At 38.9% G+C, this 24,636-nt stretch overlaps 1 protein-coding gene across 2 annotated transcripts in view; it reads left to right on the top strand.

Moving 5' to 3' along the window:
* Positions 1 to 24,636, top strand: part of LOC149290363 (splicing regulator ARVCF-like) — a 112,657-nt gene that overhangs the window by 70,417 nt on the left and 17,604 nt on the right. Inside the window, exons 2-9 of one of the 2 annotated variants that reach the window (XM_089489674.1) lie at positions 2,067 to 2,225; positions 3,977 to 4,587; positions 7,056 to 7,555; positions 11,437 to 11,620; positions 19,389 to 19,506; positions 20,065 to 20,236; positions 22,405 to 22,422; positions 23,689 to 23,760. In XM_089489674.1, coding sequence (XP_089345800.1) covers positions 2,067 to 2,225; positions 3,977 to 4,587; positions 7,056 to 7,555; positions 11,437 to 11,620; positions 19,389 to 19,506; positions 20,065 to 20,236; positions 22,405 to 22,422; positions 23,689 to 23,760 — 1,834 coding nt within the window. The remainder of the gene's footprint in view (positions 1 to 2,066; positions 2,226 to 3,976; positions 4,588 to 7,055; positions 7,556 to 11,436; positions 11,621 to 19,388; positions 19,507 to 20,064; positions 20,237 to 22,404; positions 22,423 to 23,688; positions 23,761 to 24,636) is intronic. The other variant, XM_089489675.1, reaches the window with a different exon arrangement.

Below are 24,636 nucleotides of genomic sequence, written 5' to 3'. Positions count from 1 at the left end.
TATTTAGAACACTGTATAAGTAGTTATGGTTTGGACAGTTAGGGTTATAGCCAAGTAGTCTAGCACAAGGCATTACTATCATTATTAAATGCATATAAACCCGTGTTGAACCATACTTTCCATATATTGTCAACAATTAATTAAGACATGAATTGAATATTGACTAATTTGCAGGGTCTAAAATCCCAGTTCTTCTTCCTTAGTGTGTCATAGGAGGAAACTAGCAAATTATGCAGATTATATCTTGGGTTTGATGGCTATACAAATAAGTATTCACCTGCTGGACACATGAAGCTGCTCTGTACAGTGCTGGCTTTTTGTTTGTACGATCTGTTGGCAGGCAGAAGCTCTGCTATGGCTTCATATGACCTCACCTGACCCTTCACTTGTGGCACAGGGGAAGGCATCAACATAGCGGACATTTACTGGGGTCTGTGGTGGACAATTCGGGCTGGCTCCTGCATGTAAATCGAATTTATCGAGTCATGTTGTAAAGTCTCCAGCGCACATGATCCCAAGATACATTTGGCACACTAACACCGTTCAGTCATTTCAGTACACTTTAGCACTTTACAAATAAAAATGGATGTAGTCCTGTAAGGATTGTGTGAGACAGAAAGGCCACCTCTGATATAACAATGTAGTAACAAGGTTGCATATAATATGGATGGAGTTTCTTTTTAAGGAATAGATGATATTCTCCAACTTTGGCACCCAGAATGTAGATTGCTTTCCATGCTGAGGGGAGACAGAGAGCCACTTGGGTGCTCTGATTTGGAGACTACTAGTTTCTTTGTATGTGTGTCTAGAGTAACAAGGAGTTAAGGTTTCTTTCGTTACTATACTGTAATTTTTAAGCATTCCTTTTTGGCGAATGAGTGTTGTACAGAACTGGAAAATCCACTCTTGAAGATTGTGCCTTCTAATATGTTTTTAGGGACAAAATTATTGATCCATGTAGACGAGTTAGCTCACTGGGCTCAAAGTTAACAGTGTTTCCCTAGTTTTCTGCTTGAAACCAGCTGGCAGGCAGAATAAGCTTGGACAGGGGTGTACACAGTCATAATTTGTTGATTTTATATGGCACCATCATATTCCATAACAATGCTTAACAGACACATCAATGCTATGCATAAACACAGAAGCTGTTTTACTGAGTGATCTATTTAATTCAATATACCCATAGGATTAGGAGGAAAGCATGACTTGCTTCACGTAGGTACATTAGTTAAAAGTATTGCATTTTATGTCAGTGGGCCTAACACAAAGTTGTGATTAATTTTATATATATATTATATAGATTTTCCGTGACACCACGTCACTTTCTCTTTTTTGTATCTGTCACTTTACAGCAAGTTCCTGTGCATGTATTTTTGCTACATCTGCTGTTCCTTCCATGAATCCTAAAACCACATCCATTTACAAAAAAAAAACATGTGTTTTGAATTTTCTTCTTTTAGGGTGTGTTCCTACTATAAAATTATATTTATGATATTGTAAATAAGAAGACAACTGTTTATAGTAATCGTAAAAGGGCAGTCAAACCTAGAAATAAAGAGATATTTTTAATTTCAGCTTCTTTCTCAAGGAGGCGCTCGGCTAAAAAGCATTTATAGCCCTATATACGCTATAGTTCCTTATAGTGTCCTTTAAAACAGAGATACTGATAATAAAATTGCTTATACATAATATACTGTAATTTCCAATATGTAACCATTATTTTATACTTAAAATATATCACTTTTGGAAGTAAAATGGACTTGGTACAATCTCTATTTTAAGGAATGTCTTTGTTGTGTTTGCCTACTTGATATCAAAATTGTGTCTGATTCTGCATTATGAAGTTGAATGTCTGTCTATAGATATCAGAGTTGGGTTTTTTTTGTTTGATGAGCACATAGCGGAAGGAGAAGACCTTTTGATTCTCATTTCAAGAATAAACAACTAAGCAACCTTTAGTTCTCCTTTACACATGAAAGACTCAAGTGTTTGCGTTATCAGTAGAAAGGGTTTATTTCATTTTATGGTTCTTTTTTATTTAATTCATTTTTTCCCTCTTTTTTCAGGAGCAAAGTCCCAGTAACCAAACCTCCATCGCTATGATGCAGGAACCTCCTGAGATGCTGGAAGAAACTGTTACTGTGGAGGAAGACCCTGGAACTCCCACTTCCCATGTGTCCATAGTGACATCAGAGGATGGAACCACAAGACGAACAGAAACAAAGGTACCACAATGCCCTATAAGCAAATAAAGCTCATTATTACATGTTCCATTTCAAGGGCTATCACCATCAAATATGTTTTTTAAAAGAAAACTATTGAACAAGTACAAATGTTTGGAATTTTAAAATGTCTAAAAACTATACAATAAAGTAACACATAGAATTACAAATATTTGCATTTTCTTAAAAACTCTATGTGAAAATGAAGTACTCACCAACATCTACTTAGACCCTTGGTGTCTGGGTACATCAAACTGAAGGCTGAGGACAAGAAAGCCAACATCAGTGATGAACTCTTTCCCCTACATGTGCAGGCACAGAAACATCTGGTTACTAGTTACTGTGGGGTTATAAGAGATTTCTTAGACTCCCTTTATTCATTTCTGAGCCATCTTACATATAGAACAAATAAAGAGGTGTAGGAACTTAGCAGGAGCCTTGATGGCCATTTTTTAAAGTCTTAAGAAAAAGTACTTCACTTTACTTGTAGCAATGTGTGAAAAAACACACTTTTATAGTTTCCTGTTTTTTTCTACAAAATTCTACTGTTCTTTCAAGTATAAAATTTAGGTTTATCCTCCTATTACTTTGACCATTTATTGTATTTGAGACTTACTCTCCTGAGGGGTGCATAATTATTCAGCCAAGTGATTGGTCTTGACAAATCTCCTTTGCTCTTCTATGTTGGAAATAAGGCTCTTCTGAACAGCTTTTCAGAGCTTTGTCTTCAACCTGGTAATTTTAAATCTGCAGACAGAGCAGGAACGATCCCCTTATGTATTCCAAACACAAAAGGGAGTTTAGCCTTCCCCTCTATCCTCACGCAGTATCACTGATAGGAATCAAACACTTTGCATGTTAAACCAGTGAAGGTCACCTTGCAGATACTTCAGACAACATGAAAATTTGAGTTCATCTGATAGAAATGTTTCAGAATAACTTACAGAAGTGTACAACAAATGCTTTTGTATTTATTTTTTTTCTTTGCTTTTTGTGTCTTTATGTTGGATTTTTTATTTAAGTCATTTTGGACAGATTGTACTCACAATGATTAATCATCATGATTAATATATAGACTCAGGTCTGTAGTGGAGAAATTTAATCAACAACTTTTCACATTGTGCGCTTTGGACCAAGTAAAGGTTGAGTTGATTTTAGCGCATCCAACATGATTATCTAGTTATTCTTGTTATACATGTAGCAGGTTGTGGCCTCGTACATCCTTGCAGGAATATTTTATTTTCTGAAAACCTAATAAGATGTATTGCATTATTTAACTAAATAGTGTCTGGTGTTACTCCTAATAGTAACAGGCCACCAACAAAATAAAACATAAACCACAATACATACCTTACAAAACCTCACATGGCCAAAGTAGTGCTTAGTGTGGTTAAATATACCCTCAACCCTGATGATAAACGTTTGTTTTCAATAAATAAAATTATTCAAATTGGAAACATCTTCCAAAGTTACGTACTGGATATAAAGTAAGAATAGACAGCAAGTGGAAATAATAAACACAGCTTAAGGAAATCAGATCATGGTCTGCAGGTCAGTATAGAATACACGATGCTGGATTCTTCATTAAGAGGCTGCATTGGTTGTCTGTGAAAAAGACAGATTTGCCTTCATTTAAAAATTAACAAATCTGGCATTAGTAATTTGTGACTGGATTGCAGAACAGAGTACATTAAATGGCACCAATATTTTTACGTAGCTAAGGGAATATCATGTTTACCTATTTGTTTTCACAGGTGACAAAGATGGTGAAAACAGTCACCACTAGAACTGTGCGCCAGGTTCCACTTGGTCCAGATGGAATGCCAGTGCTTGATGCCTCCTCTCCACTCAGTGGTTACACAGATTCTATTGATAGAAGATACATGAAAAATGGGGAGCGTTTTATCACACCACAAGCATCCTCCACCTTGACTAGATCCTACAACAACAGCTACAATGACTCCTATGGTGACCCCCATGACACCCAATACAGACCATTTATGGGGCATGAAGGCTATGGAGATATAACTGACAATTATGGCAGTTTATCCCGTGGAGTTAACTACCGCCCCCGATATGCCTACACTCCAGGAAACAGCTACCGGCCTGAGGATGGCAGTTATACTTTACCTACCCGCCGGGAAAACTATGTTCCTATTGCTCAGCCACAGGTGCCCATTGGTAGCAATGTTGATCTTAACCGATCCCAGCCTGAGCGTTTTCAGCCTGAGCCATATGGTCTGGAGGATGATAACCGCAGTCTTGGGGCAGATGATGAAGGCTACGAACTAGATCCTGATTATTCCACAATCAACAGAAGAGTACTTCCTGGCATGCCTCTCACTGCTAGACCTCATAAGGGAAGGTATGCTATTATAAACCTTAAAGTTAACATTTAACAGTACCATTGCAAAGTAGCACATGTTCATCTTTGGATGTTATAGGGCATTTGTGTTGCATTCTGTTTCTCAAAGCACTAAATGTGAACTATACTGTAATGTATTTACTAAAGCATAAGTTACAGTAATATAAAAAAGTCTCACTGCATTAACTATGTATTATGAAGAGCCTTTTCTGCCACACTTCATAATTATTGAGGTTAGAGTTTTCACTACAACTCACCTTTGAATTAGATAATCTAATTTATTCAGCATCCACATGTTCCTTAGAGCTGTGCATTCTGTATAATGAGTGCTCGCATACATGTTTCAAACTGAGTGAAAAGGATGCAGCCTTGGCTGCAGTGAGATTTTCTGTTTTTTGGTGTTCTTATTTTTTGTTCAAAGCATCTGTTGTCTATATTATCTTCACAGCTGGTAATGTTCTTAATCAATGGAGTTCTGATTCTTTTATTATTAAGTTGCTTCACTGGCCTTATTAAGAACAGCATAAAGACATGTCTAATTGTGAAAGAACATCTTTCAACTTAGAAGAAATTAACTGGAAACTTTTACATCTGTTCGCACACCACAACAGGAGAGCCTAATTCCTGCCTCTCCCTTTGTCCTTTCCCTGAAATGTTTGGTCCCACACTACACTCCTTGTTCTACACTGCAAAAACATGAGGGAAAAGTGTGCAGGCCTTTTTGTTTTGTTTTTCTTCTGAGTTACACCACAATCCATGCCCCTTAGCAGTGGATAAAGGGATGTTATTCACAAAACCATGACTTTATTTAACACCCTGTACAGTCAACACCAATCCTCACCATAACACAAGATGACTAGACTTTAATAGCAGGACCTGCTCTGAATATTCAAAGTAATTATTTTGGAGGCTTTCGGCTTTCGAGGCTTAGAGCCCTACATGCTCATGTTAAAATTTACACATACTTATGCATGCACGTTCATTCTCACACATACTTACGCATGCACGTTCATGCTCGCACACCAACATTTACACATACACATCCATACTGACACATTTACGCATACACATTCATGCCCATATGCACACCTATGCATACACATTCATGCCCATACACACACTTATGTATACGCATTTATGCTCACACACGCATACAAACCCATGGTCATACACACATACAGATCCATGCTTACGCACAAGCATTTACACATATACGTCCATGCTGACACATTTACCATACACATTCATGCTCATACGCAAACACTATGCTTGCACACACTTTCATGCTCACATACACAGCCATGCACACAAAAATGTACACATACACATCCATGCCCACACACACAAACTTACACATACACATTCATGCTCACACACTTGCACATACACATGCATGTTGACAGAATTACATATACACATACATGCCTTCACTTCCGCACACATACACACACATACACATACGTGCATACTCCTTCACTCCCTTACCTCAACCACTCTGTAAACAGCATTGTGGTTAACCACTGGGTCACCTAAGCTCACATTACATGACCCAACTACATTCCTGCCTCCCTATTCTCACCCCCCCCCCCGTACGATGCCACTGCTCCCGATGCACTTCTGCAAGAGGGTAGAGCTTTCAGGGACATCCTAATCCCCAATTGTAGGTAAAGGCTGTACCTGTGGCTCCCCCTTTTTTGTGAACCTGCATGAAAGGCCAGATAGATTCACAGAGAAAGAGAAGTGCAGAAATGCTTCTTCTCCGCAACTCTATCTACCGGGACCCATGTAAGTGCCAGTTCTGCCTTGGGTTCATGCATACCCCAAGTGGATTGCTTTGAAGTTTATGGAAAAGTCAACAATGGGCAAAGCCTCCCCTTGAATGCCATCAATGTAAGTTATGTGATGGTTGGTTGTTTTAGTGTTTTGGTTTACCTTTTATTGTATGGTTTTTTTTCTCAAAAAGTATTTCCCCTGCCAGATCTTTCTGTAAGCTGGACTCTGTTTGCAACCTGGCTTTGTTTTGCTGAGAACAGCAGCTTCTCTTTTGTGTGTTCAGTGACACGAGAGAGGGAGATGCTTTGCCACACTATATCACTCCCCAGTCCAGTTCCTCTGAAGAAAAAACTAATTTTACAGTTGCCATATACTAGAATTAATTGTAAAGAAATCTGAAGATGAAGTAAAACAGCAGTGGCTGTTATATGATTCATCTTCATGTTTAGCACAAAGAGAATTTGCTGTATTGATGTTTTTAAAATAATTATCATACCCCTGTATGTCTAATTTCTTGTTTGCCAAATGTGAAGTATTTTTGAAGTTGTTGTGAAACCACCACTTCCATGATATTTATTAGTTTGTTTTAACTGTCCTAAGACTCATTTAAAAATCCAAATAGTTTTGTTTATTGACATCTGAGTAACATATGATAAAGCCAAACCTCACAGCGGTACTTTGGTTTACCCCCTCAGACCCTATGATGATCCCTTGGAGGCGGAACTGATTGAGGAGAGAATACCTTATCTACATGGTGGATATGCAGCTCCATTGGCCCAACCAGAAAGAGGAAGTCTGGCCAGCATAGACAGGTTGGGCAAACGTTCTCCATCTATTGACAGTATCCGTAAGGACCCAAGGTGGAGGGATCCCGACCTTCCAGAAGTGATTGCCATGCTGAACCATCCGATTGACCCAGTCAAATCCAATGCTGCAGCTTACCTGCAACACCTTTGCTATGAAAATGATAAAATAAAAAAGGAGGTGAGGCAGCTGAAGGGTATCCCCATATTAGTTGGCTTGTTGGATCATGTCAAACCCGAGGTCCATCGCAAGGCTTGTGGAGCCCTCAGAAACATCTCATATGGGAAAGATAATGAGAATAAGGTGGCTATAAAGAATTGCGATGGCATTCCGGCACTGATCAGATTGCTACGGAAGACAGATGACATGGAAGTCAGGGAGCTTATAACAGGTAAGGCTTATGATTCTCTTAATGGCTAGGTTTCCTGCTGTGTTATTGAATTTGAATGGGACTCCATTATGAAGCCTGAAAAGTATGAGTAATTTCTGGTAAAGTAAACCCAGTATTCTATGGCTCAAACATGATGACTGACCTGGAATGTTTGGTGCTTTTAGAGTCTGAATTCTGGAATTTTGCTTCAAGCTATTTTAATACAGACACTAAGCTATGTGATTATAAGTCTGTGGTTCTTTTTTAAATTCAGGTTCCTTGATTCAGGCAAATTCAAGATGCATGAATGTTCTGCTCATCTCTTTTTTTTATGTTTTCTGGACTTTTGTGGAGCCTGTCATTGTTTAGAGCCTGTTACAGCAGCAGCGCTAAATGCCTCCCAATCCACTTATGTGTCTCACGCCTGAAAGCTCCCTTTCTGACTGGTTGTATCATTTGCTGGCATGGTTTTAGCAAGCTGCTATCGTTGAATAGCAGTCCCAGAGCACGTTAAGAAATTTGGCACTCACTTTATTTTTTTTTTCTTTTCATGAGCTGGAGAAAAAAAACTCTCTAATTTTGTAAGGAGGGCCAAAGAGTCTGGGTGAAAATGACAGACATCCCTCCCAGACACTTAAGAAAACAAACACCGCTCTGCCTTTTCTTCTTTAACATAGTCTAGTATGGGACTAGAAAAGTTAGTCCCGTACTTCGGGTCCTAGGGGTTAGAAGATTGCAGAAACATGTATGAAACAGGTATTTCGTGTTTACTGCTTTCTTCCCAATCCAAACCACATAGTGTCTTTCTTTAGTACTGTGAGGCAAAATGGTTTTTGAATTGGTGATAATCAAAGCTCGATTAAGATGACATAGACATTATCTAGGTTGCCATGTGGCTATCGTAATAGTGTGATATGCTATTATGCTTTTAAGCCTCATCTTGATGGTACTGCAGTCTTGGGAACACTATGCCCTTAAATTTATTTTCTTGGAAATTCTTCCTTTCCGGGGCATTTGCTGAACACTCCAAGATATGGCAAAGTTTTCCCTCCTGAGCAGTTTTTAAAAAAATACACAGTACCACTGGCCAACAGAAAACCACTTCAGCCAAATTTTAACCCATTTTTATAAAGTCTAATGTTTGTGCAGACAGATCAATTATCTGTGAGTAATATTAGAAAGCCTTTCGTCCACACAGATCTTTATAGGTTATGAAGAAACCCTGAAGACTAATGGTGCATGAGTTGTCAGAGGTAGGATTTCAGGGATATTTATATTAACGATTATACATAAGAGACAGTCAGTCTAACTAAATTCCACCTGTAATCTGCTTCCTTTGTTTTTTGTTTTTTTTTGGCTGGTATACATAAATAGAGTTTAATAGACATAGCAATCGTCATCCTGTTGAGATTGACCATCCTACCAAGGAACTTCCCAGAGTAGGCTACTCAGTCTTGAATGGGAGAGAAGTAGGTAGAGGTGGTGAGTGGACTTCGGCAAACTCCCTGTCCAGAGAAAGAAGAAACTGACCCAGGGAAGCAGGGCTGAGTACCAGATCTTTAGGGACACCGTCTTGGACATTTCTTCCTTGGTTATTTTGAGCTTAAATGTAAACTAATTAAAAAAAATAAGCAAACTGTATTTTCCTTTAAATGTTATCATTTGTAAGTACCCCCATCTATTTTATTATAAACATCCTCACTAAGTTCATTTAATTGAATATCACATTAACTGACAGGCTGGAATGTAAGAAAACTAATATTTACACATAGCTGCTATTTTTGTTTTGTTTACTTAATCTGTACTCACTTCATCCAAATTAGACCAATACGTTTTTTTTGATCACGAGTAAATGAAAATATTCTGAACCTGTTTGTACCTGATACTGAGAATACGTATTAGGTATAGTAGAATATGTTCCCACTAAGGCATCGACGTGTCCTACATGAGAGCTAGTTGTCTTGAGTACTTGTGATTGCTGGTTTTCCAAGGAGCCCTTTTTAATATTTACGTAGAACTATTTTGTAGTAAGGAGTGATAGTAAGCATTTCTTGAACTAGCTGTATCCTGACAGAAATATGCTAACCCAGGTATTAGTAAGGGACTATGTTCTGCACTTTGCATCACTTTGGTTGTCTTTCTTCCAAATAATTATGTTCTTGTATTAACAACAATCAGGCCTTGAAATTCCATAACACTCAGGACGCGTGCATAGAAGCATTGAGATTCCTGCACATTTCTGTACTTTTCCATTGCCCTGTTAGCTCTGTAGACACTAAGTCAATAAGAAATTAGGCAAATGTAATTTCTGCTGTTTCGCTGTTGTGTTGGTCAGTGTGGTACTGAAATTTCATTTGTGTAATGATGATCATTGTAACCCTTTTTTGCTTTTTTCCTTGTCACTTGCACCTTTAGAAATCGGAGTCTGGTTAACTGCAAATACTGTATATATGGTGCTTTAGACTCATCCTATATACGCTATGTTAATGTACGATTTTATTAGCCTTATGCTCTGTGGAAGAGCCAAACATTGTATTCATAACTTGCACTTTAAATTTTTTATAGACAGTGCAAGATTATTATATGCCCCGGATCTCATTGCCTTTAAAACCAATATTGCAGTTATGGAAGTTCCTTTCGCATTGGAATCTATTTATCCTAAGAAATCTACCATATATCTACATTATAACAGGGTTAGGGTGACCGGATATCATTGTTTCCAGGGGACAATTCCCTACTTTCATTGAATACTACTCTAAAACGTAATATCGATGATATGAAAGTTAATTATGGATACATCAAATATAATTATAGTTTTTATACTACCAAATACAATGTCTGCTTCCTGCTCTTTTGCCTGTAACTTATTGGAATTGAAATAAAACTTTAAAAAAAAAATGTCCCTGGATATCATTTTACAGATCAAGTCAGATTCCCCTTGGCAACGTAGCAGTTTAGGCCTTTTAAAACGGATCTGTCAGTTCCCTATGCTAAAGAGACCTGGGCAACGGCGCCTTTTTAAAATAAGAAGTGTGTATGAAAGAGATCCTCCTATCTGTATTCCATGAACACAACTGGCTGTTCTCAGGGTTGGCATCATTATTGATTACAATTTTTTTCCGATTGCTGTCGGTCAGATGGCTTTTGCAATGGTAAGGGAGAAGGGAAATTGATTAGGGAATGCTAGCTTGAGCCATAGATCCTAGCTTTCCTGTGTAAATTTGATGGGCTATGGTCTTCTTTTTGCAACTTTAACTATGTTACTATGTGGTTACCATGTAATTATTTACATTTACATTTACACTGATTGACATACAACAAGTTATAGTTAGTTTTTAGAAATTAGCTGTAAGGGAGGGGCACCCGTTTAACTGTCTCCGGATCTGCGTGATCGTTCCTCTCCACTGAGGAATTCCTCATCTGTAAATCTGACTGCTTTAGAAATCTGGATTGAGAAAGAGGAACGTTATTAGGTAGGCAGGTTATGCCATCAACTACTTTTCTGGGTGAAAATCCAGTGTACTGGAGGGGGCACTGGTTCTTTTAATGAATTATTTTTATAATTCTAAAAGCTTTGCAGTGACGTGTGCTTGGGGTATTGATGTCTGCTGCAATGGTGCTTAAGGATCCTGGGTTGTAAGGTCCCATCTTAAGCCATGCACTGCTGTTTCACACTAATGTCCAGGCACTGTTTACTGGTCCCAGTAGCCACTGTGTGTACAAGTTTGCTTAGCTTATTGCTAACAAAGAAAAAGAATACCTTGTAGCGCAAGTCAGTTAAGTGAATTGGTTATTAATTAAATTCAAACTGGTAGATTTATGGGAATTTCAGGCTGGGGACTTCTTTGTAAGCTTCAGAATTGAATTTTCTTTTTAATTCTCCCTCCTTTCTCAATCCCTAGGCACCCTGTGGAATCTGAGTTCCTATGAACCTTTAAAGATGGTGATCATCAACCATGGTCTCCAGACGCTTACCAATGAAGTTATCATCCCTCACTCTGGGTGGGAGAATGAGCCCAATGAAGACTCCAAGCCCCGTGATGCAGAGTGGACAACTGTTTTCAAGAACACTTCTGGTTGCCTAAGGTATTTGATGTTGGTTATCAGGTGATCCCATTATGTTGTAATGTTTGAGAACAACATCCGCTGTCCTGTCTTTATGTTTTCAAGGGAGGATAGTATTTTAAAGCAGTCGTTTAAGAGAACTGCCAGGGAAAACCCATTGCAGAAGCACAGAAATAATCCATTGCGATTCTTTTGCCCAGTACCCAACGTCAACTTATTTCCTTAGAAAAGAGTTCTCTGAGGGATTGTTTCTAAGACTCAGAGAAACCCTATTTCCGCTTTATAAAATTGCAATTATTGACTTACTGGTCAGTTTGGGTCTGTTAACTCCCAAAAAAACTTTTCAGAAGAATGTGCACCCTTTGTTATGTGTGAACAAGTAATATGGATAGTTGCGTAGGATTGTAATACTTCAGATTAGGGCTGCAACTAACGATTATTTTCATAATCGATTAGTTGGCCGATTATTTTTTCGATTAATCGATTAATCGGATAAAAAAATGAATGTACATTTTTCATTTATTTAAAATAATTTAATAAACAAATGATGTTAAATAAAAACAGCAGAATAAAAAAAAAAAACTGATAAAATGCATTTCTTGTCTTTATTTCCCAACCAGCCCCCCCAATTTATGCACATTTGAGCACAGGCTTGCCACGCTGCCTCCCAGACATGCCACTCCACGCTGCCTCCCACATATGCCACGCTGCCCCCCACATATACCACTCCACGCTGCCTCCCACATATACCACTCCACGCTGCCTCCCACATATACCGCTCCACGCTGCCTCCCACATATACCGCTCCACGCTGCCTCCCACATATGCCACTCCACGCTGCCTCCCACGTATGCCACTCCACGCTGCCTCCCACGTATGCCACTCCACGCTGCCTTCCACGTATGCCACTCCACGCTGCCTTCCACGTATGCCACTCCACGCTGCCTCCCACATATGCCACTCCACGCTGCCTCCCACATATGCCACTCCACGCTGCCTCCCACATATGCCGCTCCACGCTGCCTCCCACATATACCGCTCCACGCTGCCTCCCACATATGCCACTCCACGCTGCCTCCCACGTATGCCACTCCACGCTGCCTTCCACGTATGCCACTCCACGCTGCCTCCCACATATGCCACTCCACGCTGCCTCCCACATATACCGCTCCACGCTGCCTCCCACATATGCCGCTCCACGCTGCCTCCCACATATGCCACTCCACGCTGCCTCCCACATATGCCACGCTGCCTCCCACATATGCCACACTGCCTCCCACATGTGCCACTCCACGCTGCCTCCCACATATGCCACGCTGCCTCCCACATGTGCCACTCCACGCTGCCTCCCACATATTCCACTCCACTCTACCCCAACATATGCCACTGTGCCTGATACGCCTTATACCCCCTGATACACCACTCCATCCTCCCCAGACATGCCACACTGCCTCCCAGACATGCCACGCTGCCCTCCCCACATATGCCTTATATATCGTATATGCCTTATACCCCCAGATATGTCACTCCATCCTCCCCAGATATGCCTTATACCCCCAGATATCTCATAGTCCCCTCAGAGTCACAGACCTGTTCACAGCACACTGACACCATACTTTTATAAATAAGTACTGGGTTAATCTTCACTGCCCCCAGGATTTAGATTCCCCTTAGTCTGCCCCCCTTTACCTCTAACTGCACCTTAAGTTAACTTTATTAAATTAACCCTCAGTCCTCATCATTAAATTAACACTAAACACCCCATTAACCATAACTACCCCTAAATTAACTCTAAATACCCCATCAAACACAACTACCCTAAATTAACCCTAAACACCCCATTAACCACAGCATCCCCTAAATTAACCCTAAAGACCCCCATCAACCACAACAGCCCCTAAATTAACCCTAAACACCCCATTAACCACAACTGCCTCAAATTAACCCCAAACACCCCATTAACCACAGCTGCTCCTATATTAACCCTAAACACCCCGTTAACCATAACTGCCCCTAAATTAACCCTAAACACCCCATTAACCATAGCTGCCCCTAAATTAACCCTAAACACCCCATTAACCATAGCTGCCCCTAAACACCCCATTAACCATAACTTACCATAACTTCCCCTAAATTAACCCTAAACACCCCATTAACCATAACTGCCCCTAAATTAAACCCCACCTCCCCTAACTTTCAGCAGCCCAAATATTAATATTACTTAATTATTAATAGTAATATTACTTACATAGGACATATAACAAAATAACATGGATGAAGAAACCGTTAAGAATTATATATGGGAAAGAGATTGTGGGCATTTTTATATATAGTAATGAGATATTGGTAAAATTGTGATTTGGTGTCAGAGTAACTGAATTTGCCAGTAGGTTTTCACATATAAAGCGTGTGTAGTTCTGTTTACAGAGTGGGGGAACTAATATTATTTGACGCGCCTGCACTAAATGCCTCAATAGCCAGCCTTGGTTAGATGGTATTTAAAGTTACTGTTCCACTTAGACAAACCAGTTAATCAAATAAACCTTAGCTGATCTACCATTGTATTCTTTGCACTTAAGATTTAGTTAGACAAAAACAACACAGATGCTTTGAAGAAGCCTTTTCAGTTTCTGGTAAGTTAGTTTCAACCTATGAGTGTCTGTTTTAATTAAATGATTATAGGATTGTTTATTGGAAGGTCTTGGCAATTCAGCAGTACTTGGAATGATGTTTCTACTGCTGTGTTTAGTAGAGCAGGTGGAACAGCACCCCCTTGAACCAGTGCTGGGCTAGGGATAATGAGGCAGCCCTGGCACTTGGTGACCCCAAAGCTGGTGCAGCCAATGGTTTTATATGACAGGCTGCGTATTACAATTTATGCTCACGTAGAATGCAGTTGGGTATGTCCAGCCGGTGGCTGCAGCACAGGTAACAGCTGTGCACCATGGATTTGTTTTTTGTGCCAAATGGCTAGTCCATGCCTGCCTAGACCAATGAATCCATGTCTGTAATTTTTACTGAACTACTACTAATCCAAGGGTCTTACTTGTGTTTCTCATTTCTGTTCTTGATTTTGTGTGCCATCTGTTTAGTCTATTATTTTGATTATTGATCTATTTTCTAAGAGACTTAACTTGTTTCTACTTCCCCTATGGAAATAAGATTATTCACAGATCGATGTGTTTTCTAAGTTATTTAACATGTTTTTCGGCAGGAGAAAAATACAGTACTTATTACCAATTTGGTACATTATGCTTTGGCAAGCAAGTCACTGCTTGCCACATAGTAAATGAGACAGAAAACTGTGGAAGAGGACCATCATTCATACTCTCTGCATCATGGGATAGGATCACTACTTCACAATAGAGGGTCCCAATATTGGGACAGTCATCTGTTATAAGTTCAAACTCATACTTTGCCTTTGCAAGGGTGGGGCGAGAAGAAGGGCCCACGAAATTAAGTAGACAATGCTGACTTGTGGATTACAAGCACTAAAATAGTCCTTTTTAATGGAAGATTCATGCTTTTTTGTGGAACCCGTGGAGTTTGATGACGCGGTAACCTGTTTAGCAAGGTTACCATTGGCATAAATGGGTGTATGTAGTATGTTCGGTAACACTCGATACTAAACAAATTATGTTTCTTAGGAAAAACCCACTCGTTTACAAGAAAAAAAAAAAAAAACAAGCCATAGCCAGTAAAAAAAACAACAAAAAAAACTACATAGCCCCTGTAAACATTTGTTTATAATAATGAACCATTCAATGGTGATCTTGTCTATGATCTTATGACAAATTAAACAGGGAAGGTACAATGCAACAGTTTATGGTTTTGCTTTCCAAATCTTCTATCTATTAAATTATAGAAAATCATGTGAACTTCAAAGTACATTTCATTTTTACCGTTAAAAGTACTTCATACTGCTCAACATTATCCATCTTTCATCAACAAGAAGGTTATATTGGTAACGCTGTATCTCTGTACTCCCTGTAGAGCTTCTTACTTTCATGGCAAATTTAAATAGCCTAAACAATTTTATTTTTCCTTTTTAGAACGATTGAGTTGCCGGGTTCCATTCCAGACCCCCTGGAATGTTCACATCAAACACTATTTCACATGCCCCGTGCATTTATAAGGAATTGGTTTGCATAGAACATGAGAAGAGAAAGTTATGTTCATTTCCTGTTAAAGTGATTTAAATCCCCTGCTGGTATCTGGCCATAATATTTCTTTAGCTTTACTGAGACCACAACTTAACTTATCAGAAGATTAAGCACAGAGTAACATATCAAAGCAAACATAGTCAAGGTTTCTCCATCGTGGAATCTCAGTTATCAGGTTACAGGTATTGATAACTAGTTGTGTACATGTTTGAAGTTTTTGTTTACAACATTTCAGAAAGCCTTCTTTACACAAAAAAACATATTCAGAGAGATGGGTTATCCTATCCCCAATATCACATTAACATATGATCAGCCAGCATATCTTTTTTACTGAAATATTAAATTAGTCAGTATATTAATGCCTGGCAAGCTTTTAACCAAAATTACTGAATCCTGTTGCTTTCTGATGATTAATAGGAACGGAGAACATGATTTACTGATGAGCCATCCATAGCAGCAGCTATTCCATTAAAAAAACTACTACATAGTGTCTAGATTGGAAAGATAACAATTACCAAATTTATTACTAATCCATGATTTGATGCTGCATTTTTGTGTATTTCTCGAAACCAACAAGCAAATAATGATTCAAGGATGACACAAGGGACATGCCGGAAGTAATTTCATTATCTAAGTAGTCATTAGAGTTATTCCGCATGCTGGCACACATTGGAACAAGTCTAAGACCCTTGTTCACTGAGCACAAAGGATTTTTTAAAAACATTTTGGAGATGTGCTCATGGAATGGCATTCAATTGAACCAAAAATTATCTACAAATAAATATTTTATAGAAGATACATACCTACCAACATTTTAGGTGTCCAAATCATGACACTTTTTTGGGGCTTGCAGCTGAAGCCAGGAATGGGTATGAACAGAAGTGGTGGGCCAGGGCAGAACTGCCAACCTACTTTATTCAAATTGCCACCTCATGGCTTACGGCTTCAGAGAAGGCCACATGGGGGGTGCAGTGGAGGTCTATGCAACATCAACACATATATTCATCGATTTTACAGGTGAAATCAGGGTAAACAATAGAATGGCTTGGTCTCAGTCTCCCAGCCTGACAGTCTGCTATATGTACCAAAGCATTTCATTGAATCAGGACTTAATTACCATTGCCGTAAAGAATCGTCTCAATATGGTGTTTGAGCAGTGATAGTCATCCAAAATATCATATGACTGATGAACAATGGCAGTCTCTAGACCTTCAGCAAAAGGATGTTTATTGGAGCAAAATAAAATGAAACAAAGTTTTTCTTAAAGTTCACCTACATTTCTGCATGGAGACCTGCATTTCATGCTCCAGGAGAAGACTTTTTTTCCCATGCAGAATGATCATGTTACCATAATGTGGCACATTAGTAATTAGAGAAGTCCTGAAATGATGGCAGGATAGTAACCCTAAGGTATAGTTGCTTGTCAGCACTCATAAAGCACTAGCTAAAGGGAGTTTCAACAAATGAAATTACTGAAAACCGCGGCAACAACTGCCCTTTAAAGCTATTTATTTGGTAGCGTCTCGCATGGCGGTCCTCAAGAATTCGTTTGGCTAAAGCCTTGCTTTTTTATAATCACGTGATGGACTTGAATGGAATTGGGGAATGCTATTACTGTTATAAACTGAGTGTCAAGTTTTTTTTTATCATACTATGAAAAAATGCTATAATATTTCACAAATGTATTTTTATAATACATTTTAGCCATGACTTTGTTTTTAAAAGTTCTACAACACAGAATATGCAGATCGCTGTATATATTATGTCACATTTGTGTTGTATTACTGGAAATCAGCCGCAGCAAGTTTACTGACATCAGGTCAATGGCTGTTTTGTGTGTGTATGTGGGGTTTTTTGTGTTTTTTTTTTTGAAGGATAGATCATTTCAGCTATCGGTGTTGCGACAGATAACTGTTAAGTGTACAATGCTATAGTGTGAGAGCAATCAGGCTTTTATGAGCCGCAGATACACAGAGCGAAGAAATTCTGTGTGGGAATGTTTCAGTGACCCACCTCCCGCTATTAATAGTGATTAATGCAGAGCTTGTCTCTCAAGGAAAGTGGCTGGGAATTAGAGCTTTCACAATGAATTACACTCAAGTCTTATCTGCCCTGAGATCTGGATAACAATGCATCTCCCAGGAATTTGGATGAGTTTTCTCCTCTCCACCTATGTGGCCTTGGAACAATTATGGTGACCCAAATAAAGCTTGCCGTAAATAGTAGTTTAACAGCCTCAAGGTCAAAGGTTATACTTGCACAGTGACTTCCAGACACAATACAGTGACAGTTTGATAAACTAGGGGCTATTGTTCACTCATTTAACACATGCCTGGTAATAGCAGTGATGGTGGCTGTGTGTTTTGTTGCCATGTAACTGCATGTCGGCAGTGTAGTGGGTGTATGTACGCACGCATGTGGAGCTTAATTACAGTTCTTGCTTACAATTCTTATACCATTGATGTATATTTGGATCACTGCTGTGAAAACTCAGATCATGGGCTGTACTGGTCCTGGGGGATACATCCGTCAAATAAGCATATGGTTAAAAGGGACACTCCAGCCGTCATATGTGCTTTAATGCATATGAGAGCTGCCCATGTGGTCCCTCTTGCAAATGCATTTTCCTCTTTCCGCCTGAGCTAGGCTTGTAGGAGATGTAGCCTTTGCATCGGAAGAAAGAGAATGAAGAAGAGTGAATGACCATTTGTCCTAATACGGTATATGCTACGATGTATGGTGGTGATTGTTCAACAGGTTTTTCTGAAGTCAAATAGACCCATTCGTTTAAACCAAATAGTGAAAACAGAAGGACGACATGTTAGTTTTCGCAGGATGTTAGTGTGTTGTTGACCGAGTATTTCTTGAAGTTAATATGGGCTTCATGGGCCTCTGTAGGGCAGGTAGCTGATTAACAAAGGTGGAGACATAGTATAGAGTGGGGGTGCTTGGTTGCTCCGTTTATGTTTTGGTTTTTTTTTTTTAATTTTAGCACAATTTTTTTTTTTTTTTCTTTCTTTGTATGTTATATGCAGTTTATAGGTATAGATCATTGATTAATATAAGCACCAATTGGAGGTGAAAATCTGGATCTAAAATATTTGTAAACAAGGCATTCCATTGAGAATGTATGTATTTTCATTGAAGTTGGGTAGGGTAAAATATAAGTGGAATCAAATGGACTGCCTTATAACTTGTGTGGACCTGGAACATGATTGCAATTTTAAATTATTCCATACTTATAAGCTATGATCCAATAAAAATAATGGTACCAAAAAACCAGTAGTTTTGATAAACTCATTTAATAACGATAAAAGCTTTGGGGTTCACCTTTATGCAGGTCATGGTGTATTTGCTAAAATCCAGACACATTATTTCTGTGCTGCTTCTTTGGGCTAATATGCAGTCCTGTTTCGTGATGTATTAGGTAGGACTGCTAAGTATGCAAGTTAGATCCTGCATGTCAGAAGTGTTAATGGGAAACCACCAGGTTGGCCTGGGCTGAAAGTAACAGATGACCCAATCCTCCCCACCATTTTACATATCCATTGAAGCAAAAAGGTCCCCTAGCTTACTCTGGATGAAAGTTTAATTTCTACTCTTCATTGATGTTTCTTGGTTCTTAGGAATGTGAGTTCAGATGGTGCAGAAGCCCGTCGGAGGCTGCGGGAGTGTGACGGCTTGGTGGACGCTTTGCTTCATGCACTTCAGTCTGCCGTCAGCAAAAAGGACACAGACAACAAGGTCAGGTTTCTCTGCTTTGTTATGATTTCGGTTCCTGTTATATCAGGTGCTATAAGGAATCAAATTCCACATGCAAAGTGCCTTCTACAGAGAAAATAATTATCACTTACTTACGTGAATACAAAGCTAGGCTAGAGGAAATCTTATGTGAAAAGTAAGAAGCCGCCGTATAATGCCAAGTATTCTGATGAATTTTATTACCCTCTATACAAGGTCTTTTAGTCTCTGTTTCCACACTGTTATATTGTTTCCATCAAATATTGTATACTTTAAAGTGTCTTTGAACTGTCCTCACCCCATTCTCTCAAGATTGTAAGCTTGCAAGCAGGGCCCTCTCTACCTAATGTATCGGTATATGTATATTGTAAGAAGCACTGTGTAAATTGTTGGCGGTATAGTCTGCCTTTTTATTTCTGTCGTGTGGTAAAATGGACACACGGGTGTGATTTGAAAATATGACTATTTGGAGAGGAGGAGGATAATTAGAGTTTCCCTTAGGAAGGAGCTTTTATCCATAGCCACTGCTAACAAAATCCTACTTTACTTTCTGCCATCTAGTCAGTGGAAAACTGTGTGTGTATCATGCGCAACCTTTCCTACCATGTACACAAGGAGGTGCCAGGAGCAGACAGGTTCCAAGACATCGACGCAAACCACCACAGTGGCATTGGGGGGCAACACAAGAAGAAGAAGGATGATGCAGGCTGCTTTGGAGGTAAAAAAGCTAAAGGTAGGAAACCGAGATCATGTTTCCAGTTGGCATGCCCGTCTGGACACACGCGTCCAAAGCCTGTATGCAGATTTATCCCATACTAATATATCGTCTGGTGCGTGTTTTTGTTATGAAGGACACAATGTGCTTTGCGAAGTAACATTACTGTCCCCGGTGTAGCAAATGTAATGAAGACCTGTAGGCACACTTTTCTCGTTACATTGCAAAGCATTTTAGCAGCAAAGGAGTTAGTCATAGAGGTTTATTGACTTGATAATGGTCTATTAACTCCCTGGGTAAACAACCCTGCTAAACTGCCTCATTGTCTGCCACCATTCCTTCACTCATTATCACCTCCACTCAGGCACAGTCTGGCTTGCACAGACCTGCGAGGCTATATTTATAAAGGCAGGATTCCAGGCCAATTAGCTGCCATACCCTGCCACATGTAAAAGCGGGGCTTCCATAAACGCATATCATTTACCTTCTGTGACACCAGTACAATTTTGAGGGAGTCGTCTGGAACGAAACCATTTTATTTTTTTTAAATAAAAAAATATATAATGTATGAATTTTATAAGTGATACATTATTCGGCTTCTTAACTCCTTCAGGGCTAGGTTGAACACCCCTCTAAAAGTAGCATGGGTTATCAGTGTTAGGTGTTCCACAACAATTTTTCAATTTCCCTTACTGTTCTAACGGTCATCGTATTAACCCTTTTAGTGTCATTCAGAGAGGGTTATAGTACATTGTAATGACTTAGTCTCCTTACCAGTGACATCATTTGATATCTAGTGCTTTCTCTTAGATAAAAGGGGAATTATATTTCTAAATCACTGTTGTGGTCTGGTGTTTGGTAGGTCACATAAACATCTTGGGTCTCACGTTGCATTAGCAGGATAATATCACCATTTGTTCCCTTCAAGGTGAATTCTGCACCCTATGGGGACTGGATAGTTGATCCCTTATGCATGGTGCTGTATTATATTGTCTGAGGATCAGAGGTGTGGATTAGTAAATGTTTCATACCTACAAAGCTTCAGGAGAACATCCATAAACACCTTGGTGTAAAGCCTTGGATCTTAGGAGTGCCACCAGCCATACCACCCAAAGCAAATGTTTCTGGGGCTATTAGAAATATTAGGAGGTGTATCTTGTTATTATTAGTTTTACTTTACATTAATTAGATACTTGCATACCCCCTAAACACTGTGCACACTGCAATTCTTCTGCTTTCTCCCTTTTCTATGTGACCAGTTGAGGTACAGCAATATGTAGATGTAAACCTGCAGTCACAGTCAATGCAGTAAATTGCCGAGCTATTACTGAGAAATGTACTGAAATGTTTACAACCACACACGACCATTTCACTGGAAACTATATCATTACTACATATATGAGCACAAATTATGCTGTTTCCCCATCCCTCCTGGATGATATGTAACATATATTCTTGCCATTGCAGCAGTACAGTTCCTACAGCAGGGAAGTAGTTTAATGCTGAGCATTGTTTAGGGACTGGGGCTGGGCGTTGGAAACAATTGAAGTTGTTTAAGCTCTGTTGTTACTGGAAGTGACCCAATATGTGTTTCAGTTTAAAAATGTTAACGATTATAACACCTGGCAGTGCAATAACAGTGCTGGATGTTAGCACACCTCATTCACTTCCTATCCCACTATAGTACCAAGCAGAACACCAGTACTATAAGCCCGATGCAGAAACACTTCCAGTCTAAGATACATTGGATCCAGGACTTCTCACAATCTCTGCAACTTCAGTCCAATCACTCAAGAGAATCCATTATTGTATTCTCCACTTTCCATGTTCCCTCCGCCTTCTGCTGATCTATAAAGTCATTTAATATACGCATTTAGACAAACCGCTGTCAACTACTGCATATATTTTAGACATTCTGTGCTAAAAGACGGTGATCCTACTATCCAGTCTGCTGCTGAAATGTAAAAAACATTTTCTTTTGGTCCATCCAACCAGTGAATAATAAAAACTACTTACTATGGCCACTTATCAACAATGTCAGTCCCAACAAATAGAGAATGCTCTGTAGGTTTGCTCTGGAAACTCGTCCCGCTTACTCACATTACTCTACTCACTGTCCCTTGATCTAACTGTTGCCTTTTCTCTTTCTCTAACTCGCCTTTTTTCCTTACCTTTCTGCTTATTAGAGGAGTGGTTTAACCAAGGTGAGTGATTAGATACTGCGGCTTGTCTTTTTTCTGTCTTTTTTAGAGCAGACACACATGGTGCTGTTGTTAAATACACAAAGTGACTCTGAACAGGTATTAGTTTTGTTTTATAGGGGGAAAGTACACAACATTGCATTAACGGGGGGGGGTACATGAATTCTTGTAGCGACACTGACTGTAAAGAAACTGCTTTTAAATATGAAACACACAATTACAGTAAGTAGTACAAGAGTATATGGTAACATAGGGAACTCTGTTCAAATTTGCCACTACTTGCTGACTTGGTAGACATGGAACTTAAATTAATAGGACATACATGACCATCTTGATCAGAATAGAGGAAACCGTATTTAAAAAGCAAATCTTAGTTGAACTCTGTCACGTAATATTATTGACCAGAACAAAATGTACTTATGTGCTTTTATTTGTTTTACTAAATCTGAGAACCGTGCAAAAAATGTTAGTCTTTTTTTTTATATCCAATTAGTAGATGACTAATGAAAATTAATGGACTATGGCGTGTATTGGCTAATACATAAACACACAATCAATGGTGCACAATTGTTAAGAATCTGTTTTATTATAAACATTTTCTTTCCTGCTATTAGTGTCAATTATAGGGCCTTGAATAGGGCTTGAAAACTCAGCTAAAATCTGTATTCAGATCTAGTTATTAAATACACTATCAGTAGCCTTAATAGGTTTTGCATTGCCTGGGATTATAATAGCTTTCTCCAGAGCACTAGTTATGAAATCCTCCTATCTTGCTCCCTGCAACAGCCTTTACATCACCTTTAATTACTTGCCTGGCTAATATTGCACTGCGGAGTATTCAACTCAAAATCCCTTACTCTGCTATAACCCACTGATTTAATAACGGCCTCCTAGTTCCTCCTCTCCCCACAGTGTTCAATTAATTCCCATTTATAGCTCGTTGCACTTAAAACAGCAAATACAACAGAGCAAATGCATGTAAATTGGGGTCTATTCACTAAACTATGAGTGCATGCAGGTTGGCTAAAAACATGCAACAGTAAACTTGCACAAATGTAATTTAAGACTATTGGATGAGGTTTGAATTGATTCATTAACGTTGGAGTTGCTTGCGTGTTGCAAATGTGAATAAGAAATTTAGTTCCAGATTAAGATTTCACCTCTTTTTCCCCAGAGGATCAACTCCTTAACTAGACCTAGCTGTTTCAGTGAATACATCCATGTGCAGGTACTCTGGGCACTTGTCTAAAGACCTCTGTTTTCTTTTAGGGAAAAAGAATGGGGACCCTGACAAGAACTTTGATACTCTTGACTTGCCCAAACGATTGGAATCTGCCAAAGGTACAGTGCATTTAATCCACAAGTGTAACAGAATGGTACTTTTCTTGCTCAGATTGATTTGTAAAGGACTAAAAAAAGGAAAGTCAAAAACATTTAAAATATTTCATAGAAAAATGGTCTTTGGTTGAAACCCATAGGGGGGGCAACATAGAAAAGGATGTGAAGTTATATTCTTCCATCTTTATGTATTTTCTATGTTGGTCTAATAAAAAGTATCAATTTCTTCAACTAAAGCTACTATATTAAAAAAAAAAAACACTCCTTCATTCTGGCGTAATCACTGAAGAGTAGTCTAGAGATTCTGCCAAAGAAGAAAACAATGCAGTTACAGTGACATAATTTTAGTGTTTTAGGTTTCATTATTTTAGGATATTTAGATATACATCTTAATTTTTGGATGTTGCAATATCATTAAAAAGAGATGCATACTTTACAGCTGGTTGTAAAATGATCCCTTTTTTTTGCAGTTACCCTAATAAGTATGAAGTTAACCCATTAACTTGTATTAGTGGACATTATTTTAACTGGTATTCTGGAAAGCTAAAGCTTCTGTAGTCCTTGACGACAATCTTTTTTTCCAGATCTGACCCAACAGACCAAATATAAACATGACTTGAACACCATTCTTATAAATGGCTTGACCCATTCGTTGTCATCAAGTTAGGACAGCCCAAAATGTTTGGGGTAATCTATTAAAAAGTGATTTCTGGTGCTAAGTTTGAAATGTGTTATTACCATAGCAGCAAATGAACCGTTCTTCTGATTGAACCATACCATATCGATTGCTATAGCAGTAAAACCACTTTTCCAACTTTGTACTAGAATCACCTTTTATACATAATCATCAATGTGTCTAAATCCAAATCCTAAAAAAGA

This window comes from Sceloporus occidentalis, unplaced genomic scaffold (assembly GCF_023333645.1).
Source record: "Sceloporus occidentalis isolate IW3139 unplaced genomic scaffold, rSceOcc1.0.p SCAF_40, whole genome shotgun sequence".
Classification (NCBI taxonomy): Eukaryota; Metazoa; Chordata; class Lepidosauria; order Squamata; family Phrynosomatidae; genus Sceloporus; species Sceloporus occidentalis.
Note: the sequence above shows the minus strand (reverse complement) of the source record. Positions and strands in the feature narration are given on the sequence as shown.